Raw genomic sequence first — 11,738 nt, forward strand, 5'->3', positions numbered from 1 at the left:
GTCAACTAATTATTTTTAATCAAATATAAGTAAATGTTGTGACAAAAATTATATATATTAATAAAATGAACTAAGTTTTTAGAGCTAATAATATAAATTTCACATAGTAAAGATTGACTACAAATGTTTTAATATTTAATATTATTTTAATTATTTATTTATAAATATTACATCCAAATAGAATAAAAGTTTTATTGAGTGGTGGAGTAGTTATGGAATATGAAAAGTTGAATAAAGTTGAAGAAATATCTCAATTTAATTATAATCATTATTTTAATTACATAGAAATCAAAAGATATCACTATTAATCTGAGAAAAAAACATCAATTTTTGGTAGTAAGACAATTTGTTGACTCTACAATGGAATTTTTCGAGCTTATTATGTCAAAATATAACATTATATTATTGAATTGTAATGCTTCAAAATAAAATATTATTTCACTATTTATAAATAATTATTATATACAAATAGAACAAACAATAAGTAAAAATGAATTTTATGATAATTAGTTAATATAATAATTTTTATATTTCTGATTCGTATTTTTAATTTATATAATCATTATTGATGGAATATATTGATAGAATATTATATTATATCATCATTATTATTATTATTATTATTATTATTATTATTATTATTATTATTATTATTATTATTATTATTATTATAGTTGTGACTAAATATTATGTTATTATTATTATTATTAGATTTATTATTTTTAGTTATTTTGGATGATAAAATTAATTTTTATTAAAATAGTTAATCATATAATATTGTTTTTTAATATTTAGAGAAAAAACATGTTTTATCATTTAATTGATTCGTGTACTTTTTTTTAATTCTAAATAAATAAAAGTTCCTAAATCTTTTTGAGACAAACATAATATTATATACATAAGATAAAAGGAGAAAAACATGATTTTTTTAATTATCATAAATTATTTATATAGATGATATTATTTTTAATAGTGGTAGTTGAATATTATTATTATTCTTATTTTATTATTATTATTATTATTATTATTATTATTATTATTATTATTATTATTGTTATTATTATTATTGTAGCTTAGTATTCTATTATTATTATTATTATTATTATTATTATTATTATTATTATTATTATTATTATTATTATTATTATATACTAATGTAGAAATAATTTGATAAAAATATTATTATTATTATTATTATTGTTATTATTATTATTAATTATTAATGTAGATTTAATTATTATTTTTATGGTTTTATTATTACTATATTTATTTTTAATGTAGGGTTAAATTAGTAAAATTAACAATAGAGTGTAGGGTTAAATTAGTAAACTTTAAATTAGGGTTTGTGCTTAGAGTTGCTATGAGGTTGACATGTGGCTAGGGTTGCCATCATGACAACCTTGGATTTATATATAAGATTACTTTCCCTTTTAAATACAAGATTTTTTTTATAAAAAAGTTATCAGCCGTTTTAAGTATTTTGCCTTGATTTTTTTAGTAGTATTAATTATGGGTCATGGGGTTTAGGGTTTAGGGGCACATGTTAGCTTTTCCCATTAATTATTTATATCGGAATGTAAAACTGCTATGCATGTTTTCTGTATATTTCATTCATCATTCTCAATTGAAAAGTTGTTACAAGAATCCCTTTATATGGGTTATAGAGAAAATGAGTTCTATGCTAACACATGGTTAAAGGAAGTTTGACCAAAGTCAAACACAAATACAATTATCTCTAATACTCCCTCACAAAATCAGTGTGGTTGACAAATCATAACACTTGTAGCCTCTATAATTCAGCGGATAACTCAAGAAGACACACAAAGTAGAGCAAAATTGTAACTTATAAATGTTAGAGAACGGTAATAAAGGATAACATAGACAACCAAAGATTCGTAGATGTGAGTAAGTGGCATTTAAGTGATATAAGAGTTGTGTTGGTGACTGATTTTGAAGTGTTTTCTAGAGAATAATGTTTAAAAGATAAGTTGGCACGTGAAGAGCATGATGCCAAAACGACGTGGGAACGGAAGAATGAGCTAGTATAGTGCGTATCATATTATTAATGGTTCTTATTTTGCATTTCATTTTTCCATTTTGTGAGGATGTGTAGGGACAAGAAAAACAAAAAACGAGGCCATGGTTAATGCAATATTTTCAAAATATCTCATTATTATATTCACTGCCATTGTCACATTGAAAAGATTTTACACATTGCAAAAATTGTGTTTGAATAAGTTTTGTAAGTGACTTGAACGTTTTCTGCTAATAGGAAAGATCCACAAGAACTTTGTAAAATCATCGAAATATTACATAATATTTATGACCAGCAGAATTTAAAATAGATTTTCATGAATAACTATGTAAAATATCAAATGGCATTAAAGCTGTAGTTTGCGAATTAGAAAATAGTAATTTAACATGTTTGCCTAAAACACAAGAGTCACAAATAATAGATGAATTAAAAGGTTCACAATATATGGACTTACTCTTGCAAAGGGGATTTAAAATAGACATGCCAGAATGACCAAGACAACTGTGCCAGAGACTGGACGTAAGACCGGAAAAACTGGAGGGAGTGGTGACAGGATATAGATTGTCACGAGTGTCACATCTCATGAAAGGGACCCCGTCTAAAAATTAAATATAGTAAAACCAAAAGGATCAAAGGAAACAGAGACATTGTTGTCAGTAGTGAGCCATCTCACAAAAATTAAATTTTAAATAATTTTTTAGGCATGCAGTATATGGTTTAAGTGAAGGGTTGGTGATATGTGGCTATTTGTGTGTCTCTGGTGTCGTGAATTGGAATTTTGTGGCCACTAACAACAATAACTTTCTAAGTTAAATTACTTAAAGTAGAATAAGACGAGAGATTTCCTTGTGATGTTGTTGTGAGATGTTGTGCTAGTATCCATGTACCACTGATTGTCAGTAGCGTGTAGAGACATGGTGTACATAACAATCTCAATGTTTGTTAGTGTATGAGATTATGTAGTAGTTGCATATGCTTGAGGATGCTTTCTTAGAATTCATGGATGCTTCAGAGGGCCTATATGGCGTGCCTGCTGAGAGATGGGATACGGGCATAAAGGCATATCCCATGGTTGCCAGGATGAATACTGTTATTGCTGCCAAGGAGGAGAGGACCAATGGACCAAGGTGGAGGGGCATTGTGAGCTCCAAGCTAAGGACTATGGCAGTTACCACGTCCTCCGCCTCACCCTTGGTTGCCACAAGAGCGAGCCCGGTTGCCAGTGCGGCGATTTCCATGTTGAGAGTTGTCTTCAGAAGGTCGCTGTTGAGTGGTGTGCATGGAAAAATGAGAATTATTGCTAGTTATTTTAGCCATACCAGCTTCTTCTAAAGTGATTGTGGAGTGGGTTTGATAGAAGGCATGCATATGATTACTTTGGCGAATCAAGGTAGAAACATTGCGGTAAGCTTTTGGAAAACCATATATTAGTTGAAGAACCAACCAATGGTTGTTGACAGGAGAATCAACATTCTCAACTGGTCGGAGAGCACCTTATGATGTTGACGGTAAGCAGACACATTGGGAAAATCCTCCCTGCGATTCCAGACTTCAATAGCAGTGAAGTCTGGTTCTAGGCTGGTGGTCAACAGGTCAGTGGAGATTATGAAATACATTCATTGAAGAACGATAGAGTTAAGAGTAGTCCACTATTCATACTCGACATTAGAGGCATCTGCCGGTGGTTCCTTATCCGTAGAGAGAACAATATGAAGTAGAAGCTGATGAGAGCGGACATGGATGCATATGAGCTCGACCTATGTGCCATATTGATCTTTCTCCATCTCAAGAACAATATGAATGTGGTTCTTGATGTTTGAAACAACGAGAGCGGGATGAAACTCCATCTTTGTGACTGTCGATGAGGGAGAAAATGTTGTCTCCTTACCAGTATCACGGCTGCCATGAGAGGTGGTTTTGTTGTTGGTGCAATTATCACTGTGATCGGACTCAAACATCGCGTGTGGGAGAGAGAAAGACATGGACCGAGGATGTATGATCAACAAAGGGCTATGGACGCGCGTGAGAGAGAGAGAGAGAGATCGTGCAGATGCCGGTGTGGCGGTGCTGGTAGGACGGCACAACGACAATTCAAACGGTCGTAGAGAAAGGCTACGACGTCGCAGAGATAAGAGTTTGTTTTAGAAAAAGGGATCAGTTAGGATTCATGACGGTCACATAAAAAGGGAACGACGACGGAGAGAGAGAAAATTATTTTAGAAAAAAAATTAGTTGGAGTTATTACCATGTAAGATGATAAAATGTTTTCTTTTTCATTCACGTCAATAAAAATATATAATTATCAAAAACTAATAATGATAAATTATTACAAAATATTATATGCAGATCGATTATCATATAGTTTAACTAAAAATACTAAAAATGAATCAAATTAAATTTAAAGAGTCCCGTCAACGTCTTGAGGTGCCATAGCTAAGTTGTCTTACAATTCAACTTCTTATGACGTGATGTACCTCTATTATATGCATGAACATTGCACCATACAAGGAATGAAACACCTCTCCAGAACAACCTTTAATATATTTAAATCTCTAAAGTCTTCATTTCACAAATCATCCTTCAAGCAAGTAGTGCTTTTGATTTTGAATGGTACAACAAATGTACAGTTCCTTTGTACGAGGCCAAACTGCATGTTAGGGGCCGTGGTTTTCGTTGGAAACAAAAATCAGTTGGTAGCAAGCTACACCCCTCAATGAATGAATATAAAATATATGCTTAGTAATTGACTATTTGTTTATTTAATCTCATGACCTAGTCACACTTGATTTAAATTAATCAAAACCATATGGATTTAACTTTCAAAACAAAGAATGATGAGGGAGAGAGAAAGCTCTGACTTGCACTAATCACTCACATGTGAAGCCTCGGAGACACAGCTTGATGTCCAACTCCCTTAACTTGGACAATATTTTTTTGTTGTTTTTCTATTACATGCATGTGACATATATAGGAAAACAAAATAACTTCATTATAATAGGATTACATTATTCAACATTTTAAAATTGTTGCTTCATGATAGTAACCTAGCTAAAGGGTTGCGTATGCGAGTTCCATCAATTAAGTTATTTATCGTATATAATTGATGGAATTCGTATATTGAGTGAGACTTTTTAGAGTTTTGTGAGACTCTTTTTTGCGAAAAAAAATTAGTCACATTTGATCTAATAATCAGGTTTAACATGATTATTGGATTTCGAGGAGAGTCTAAGATACCTCCAACGCAAATGTTTTTGTTCCTGTATCGTATTGGGTTCTTTAGTAGTTTATTATTAATCGACTCTCAAATAATGTGAGACTATTTTGATCAACCCAAAATAGTCTGTGTCACTGTGACTACGAGGCATTGTCTGTTTTGAGTGTGAGAACTCTCACAACTCTATTCTTTAAAAAAGACATCTTGCTGGGTTGAGGTACATGAGTGTTGTATATAAACTACCCTTAAACTCGAAACATATAGATATATTGCAAATAACTTTTGAGTTTTGAATTCTGTTTATATTCTAATGAGCTCACGTAATCAAGCTAACATATTTGTTTATTAAAAAAAGATTTGAACCTTTTAATATTGAGAATCTCAAGGTAAAAATCCTTCTATAAATTGAAGGCATTGCATCAATTCATATAGCAGGCTTAAGTTAGCCCAAAAATGAAGAGGGAACCAAATAATCCAACTCCCTCATCTAACTACATACCTCTCAAAAATACAAACCATACATAAACCAAACCTCAAAAACAGATACACCATCACCATATCCTAATATGGATCAACCAAAGAAACCTAACAAGATCAGAGACATAGTTAGACTTCAACAAGTCCTTAAGAAATGGAGAAGAATAGCCAATGCTTCAAAAACAAGCAACAACAGTACTACTAGTAAAAGCATAAAGTTTCTCAAAAGAACACTCTCCATGTCCGAACGCGAAGGAGAAAGATCGAGCAACGTTGCGGTTCCAAAAGGGTACCTAGCAGTTTGTGTTGGTGTAGAACTTAACAGGTTTGTTATCCCAACTGAGTATTTGACTCATCAAGCCTTTCATGTATTACTCAGAGAAGCAGAAGAAGAATTCGGATTCGAACAAACTGGTGTTCTACGAATTCCTTGTGAAGTTTCTGTGTTTGAGAGTATCTTGAAGATGGTGGAAGGAAAAGATGGATTTTCTACTCAGAAATGTAGTTTTGGTATTGAAAAAATGATGGGATACTGCTCATCAAACCAGCTTGGTTATTATCATCAGCCTCATAGTCCTATGTGCAGATAGTCTGTCATTTGACAATTTTAACCATTTTTTTTTTATCTTTTGCTAGCAACTTATGGAAGCCAATCTATATATGTATTAATTATATATGAGAAGCATACAACTTTTATTGTCCAAATCTTGTATTTTACAGCTTATTTGGAATTGGCAACACTGCTACTGTCTTTTTCTTTTGGAACCAGTCTCTCAATTTTGGGAACACTCTGATAAGTAAAAGTTCATAATATTACTCTGAAAACAAATATTAGCACTTAAAAGTTATTTCCTTCAGTCCTAAAGTAAATAGTCCCTGCTATGTAAATTCACTAAAATGTGAAAAGTTTCGAGATTAATTATTGATAACTAACTTGACAAGATTAAAGTAAGAGCTGCATAGCCAAGTGAAAGGTATGTGCTAGCTGTCTTGATTAACTTCCTTTATAGTTGACGATTATTTCATGGTTCTGATTAATCTATGAGAAAATAGAAGTAATCGTCCCAGTGTGAATTTAAATAAGAGAAAGATCTTAGAATGCAGACAAATGAAATCTACAAAACTGATAACAGGATAGTAATAACATTAGTTATACTACAATCTACTGATTTGTCCCATCTTAGAATCCATGTTATTGCATTTTTCTGTTTTAAATTAGTTGAGATTATGGGCTGCAATGTCAGTGGGCAATTACATATGTTTTCCACTTTCAATCATGCAGTTGTACTTTTTTATATGCAAAATATAACTATATGCATATGGCTTAACATCAAAACAAAATCACTTATATTTCATAATAATAAACTATAGTCACTTGCATTCAAGTTTGAATATTTTATTTGAGCTTAGTTTCCATACATTTGATGGAGTAAACAAAGTGCATTATCATATTTAACAATTTGTTGATAAATTATATAACTAATGCATGTAACGACGCAAAACTTTATATACTTTGAGCTTTTCGGACTAAATTTTATCCTCAAGATCTTCAATTATATAGTTAAGATAAAACTTTAGTATCAATAATCTATTATGCAGGTGACAGCTCACATGTTCGCATTCATTTTTGCAGGTAAAAACACATGTAAATAGTGACACTTGAAAAATACACCCTCTCGTTATGCGAGGTAAATCACAATTCACAAGTAAAGACTTAAGCTGCAAACTACTGCATGCAACACATGGAATTATCTGTTAAGTTCGAGAAGACTTGTGTTAAACAAATAGCAGCACATGGCTTAATAATAATCAGTTGTATAATCATGCAACTGATTATAATAACCACTTGCACTCATTAATTTAGCTGCAAACATGTTATTTAGAGGTTACCAGAATATCTGAGTTTTTTATTCTGGTGATAACTGTATATATAGTCTGTACACAAATCAAATATATACATATATATTGGTATTTAACATGCAATAGATTCCATTCAAACAAGGTACAATTGTAGAGAAGTCAAAGCTATCTTCGAATCCAAAGTCTTGGGACCATATGTAATTAATCAGATGAGAAAAATACAAAGTATTTCGACTTGGAAGTTACACCAGTCAGATTACTAATCTAATCTGCTAAGGATATCACGTGCTCCCTCTCTATTTTAAAATACTCATCTTCATCATTGTATAATATATCTGAGTAATTGCAACTTATGAGTCAACAAAACTAAGACTAAGAGCAAGTATATTGCCCCCTTTTCGTCACCTAGTTATGAAACACACTTTCGGACAACTCTTCTAATTAGGTACAGTGGCCTAATCTTGTGATCTGATACATTTTGCTTGGTACATTAGGTTTACATGAGAAACATAATTACACATACTAAAAAGAATGCATGCACAAGTCACACACCTAAACTAAGGAAAAAGATACTTCATTGCTACAAGAAATTTGAGATTCTATCCCACAAGCACTCAATAAATATCCACTATTAGAAAAACAACCAAAAAAAACAAGGTTGTCAAGATCAAGATCTTGCCTAAGATCGGAAGGGATAGTAAGATTGTAAAACATAAGATTATAATTAAGATTGGAAAATTGTACCTAACTATTTTTGTAATATCGGGGGTAGCAAGATTGTAAAACATACAATCGTAACAAAAATCGTAAGATATTGCCTAAACGAAAAAAGAATACTATATATTTGAAATTATTTTACATGATATTTTGGCACGCAATTCGTGACAAAATGGCCTCCGCCGAGATCGTATTTGTTGCGCTTCGTCATCTGGTCATCCTTCTCGGCTTGTAATGGAGGTGATCGGAAAACGGTCAATCGTGGCTGGAGCAGGCCAAGATCGCACATAATCAATGGTTTTACGATTTTTTTTTCATAATTTGACTACAACACATGATTGAGATCGCAAAATCTTACAATTTTAAAATCTGGATCGTCATTTTGACAACCTTGCGAAAAAATATATAAGGCTTGATAAAAGTTTATAAACAATAACACCTTTAACACAATCTTACAAGCCGGTTTTATAAGAATGCATTATGTTTAATATAACACCCAATATCCATCCCATAACCATTTTCTCCGTTCCTTTCTCTATTCATTCTTAAAAATAAACACAACACATAATAAAAACATAACTGCTTATAAGTGCCATAATAAGAAATCTAATATTCTTACCACTGGATCAATAAGTTCTACCCATGGATCAAGTGAGAAATGATGAACATACTAACCTAATGGCTAAAAACAAACTTGTGCATAATGCAACACTATATTACTTATGCACCATAGACCTAGACTAAAACATAAGACTTAATTTGATATTATGCATTCGTGCACTCAAAGCTATTCAACCACTTTAATTGTCTTAGTTTTAGTCTATAAGAGAGTTAGGAGAATTCGGAAGAAATCCTGAACATTCAGTCCTGTTTCAATGACTTTGACAGTATGCAGCAGAGATAAATGACTGACTGAAAATCTGCTGTAGAAAATTTCTAAAGGAGAGGACCTGTTCTCCGGATTTGGATCCTCTACTGCTGGCTCTCTCCTGCTGTCTTGCTGCACTAATGGCAGCTGTTGGATCATGATAATTTTCTCTCTTTTTTACTTAGCGGTATTTATTTCTTTTTTTCAACCATTAGATCTATAGCAGGATGGATGGCTGATTGCAAAAAGCAGGAGAGGATCCATTCTCCTGTTCTCCACAGGGAGTTGGATCCCTTGCTGCAGGGCAGCACTGCAGCCCAGATTTTGTGAGTAAAAAGAGAGACTTCTATGTTTTCCAACGGTATTTTGGCCATGGTTACACTTTAATTTTTACTTGTATCTATCAAGTGCTCTATACTGCAACACATCTACTCTTCAAGCAGGCAAACTTCTATACTTGGAAGATAGAACACACAACTTGTATACAAATATCTAAGCAACTTGCACAAACAAAACCAATAAGCTCTAAACTGTACTTGCAAATTGATAGCATAATAAACACATTCTAGCTCTGTTTTTAAAATGTAAATATACGAGTTAATAGGTTAAACTTGCAAAAGTTGGGTTTACTCGGAATATGGTCTTTAGTAGTCAACTTACAGTGCTGTGACAAGTACATTGCGTGCAGACACACAGTCACATTGTGGTGGATATAAACAGTCATATCAAAACCATACACAGTCTATGGTAAGACATTGTATATTGGATCTGTTTCGCAAAGTTAGAATATAAACCGTCCAATTAAGATCAGACAGTTGACACTGCAGGACAATCCAGACGAAAGTGAATCTTATAAATAAGTGTATCATTTATTAATTGTGTTAGTTGTTATAGGTAGTTATTAGTTAATTAATTTTGTTACAAGTTAGTTGTTATATTTGTTATAGGTAGTTATTAATTAGTTAGTTTGTTACAAGTTAGTTAAGATTTTGTATTATACTTCTCAACATAAAGCAAGAACTATTGGTCTCAATTTATAAAAAAAGAATTAAAAAATAGAAACAAAATGAAGGTATTATTATTATTATTATTATTATTATTACTATAGAGTAAAAAATGCATTGAATTTGAAATTTACAATTTGTAGAATCACATCACATGACTCATTAAATGAATCTACATACATAGTAAAACCATCCATTTACATTGGAGAGTAGTACCTTGATTGAATGAATTAACTAATCTGAGAATCATTAAAATCAGGAAAAGTAACACATTTGAACACCTTACACTTCGCACACAGTACATACCCAACCTGCAACAATTAATTACACTAATCAATTAAAAATCAACAACTTGAATTATCTTAATTAACTAATTAATTAACAATAATAACTAACTCACGGCTTTGCAGGAGGGACATCGACGGTATATACGGTTGTTCTGTGCTCTGACATTAGTTTTCTGGCCTTCACAAAAGTCACAAACTACCCATCCTCTTCCATTACAAGCTTCACACATTATAGTTGCTTCTGATGATTCAGTGTCTGCATCTTCTACCTTCACGCATTTTATCGTGATGCGAATGTTACGGGTTCTGTATGGAGTAACAACAAAGGTGCGACTGTGGGTGGAAGTGGAAATTGAAGGGAGAGTGAGAGGAAACGGTGTGAATGCAACGCTCATTTCTCTTCTGTTGGAGTGATGATGATGATGGATGGATTGAAGGGAGGGAAGGATGACATGTTCTTCCTTATCGTTTGCCAATTACTTTGACCTTGCTTTCCTATAAAATAACGTCCATGCCATTCTCATCATTTTTATAAATTAAATATTAATTGAAAATTTTATTTATTTAATAAAAGTTATTTAAAAAGATATTATTTCTCTGGTCCTATTTATAAATAAAAAAGTTAATTATTAAATTTATTAACTATAAAAAAAACTATATTTTCCCCAAAAAAAAAAACTATATTTTTTATATATAAAACTAAAAAATATATAAAATGGAGTGATTAAAAATATTTTTAATATTATTATGTTGTTATGGAATGGATTTGGAGAAAAAATTGATTACACAGTTTAAATGAAATGAGCGAGAAAAATATATCTATTATTATTATGTTTGAATGTTTGTATTATAGTAAGACTCGTTTAAAAAAGTTGTATTTTTTTAATAAAAAAAATTAAAACTTAACTCTCTTTTATATGTGAATTTAAATTTGATGATTTTGTGTTGTTTAAAAAATTATACAAGTATATGTAAGATAATAAGTGAAAATTTCTTCACCCACCTCCTAACCTTCTTGCCCACCCCTGGTGAATTTACCACAATACCCCTTGTTTCGGAAGTTCATTTCCGAAACTGTACTTTTTTTCTTAAAAAAAGTGTTTTCGGAAATGTATCTCCGAAAACGTGTTTTTTTTAATATAAAATATTGATTTCGGAGATGCATCTCCGAAATAAAGTTACTTTTCAGAAAATGTGGTGTTTCGGAAGTTCATCTCCGAACGCACCCCCCTTGGAGAATTCGGAAATGAACCTCCGAAAATATGTCTGGACAGAA

General features: G+C 31.6%; 2 protein-coding genes across 2 annotated transcripts; one reads left to right on the plus strand and one right to left on the minus strand.

Annotated features, from left to right (window-relative positions):
- Nucleotides 1-5,661: 5,661 nt before the first annotated feature.
- Nucleotides 5,662-6,431, plus strand: LOC131659998 (auxin-responsive protein SAUR71-like). Its single transcript, XM_058929106.1, has one exon. It carries the CDS (start codon nt 5,816-5,818, stop codon nt 6,314-6,316), a length of 501 nt encoding a protein of 166 aa, XP_058785089.1. The 5' UTR covers nt 5,662-5,815; the 3' UTR covers nt 6,317-6,431.
- A 3,974-nt stretch (nt 6,432-10,405) lies between these two features.
- On the minus strand, nt 10,406-10,857 carry LOC131593621 (uncharacterized). Its single transcript, XM_058866186.1, has 2 exons — nt 10,576-10,857; nt 10,406-10,486 (listed from the first exon to the last, which is right to left on the minus strand). Exons 1-2 carry the CDS (start codon nt 10,855-10,857, stop codon nt 10,406-10,408), a joined length of 363 nt encoding a protein of 120 aa, XP_058722169.1.
- Nucleotides 10,858-11,738: the final 881 nt, after the last annotated feature.

Source organism: Vicia villosa, linkage group LG3 (genome assembly GCF_029867415.1).
Source record: "Vicia villosa cultivar HV-30 ecotype Madison, WI linkage group LG3, Vvil1.0, whole genome shotgun sequence".
Lineage (NCBI taxonomy): Eukaryota > Viridiplantae > Streptophyta > Magnoliopsida > Fabales > Fabaceae > Vicia > Vicia villosa.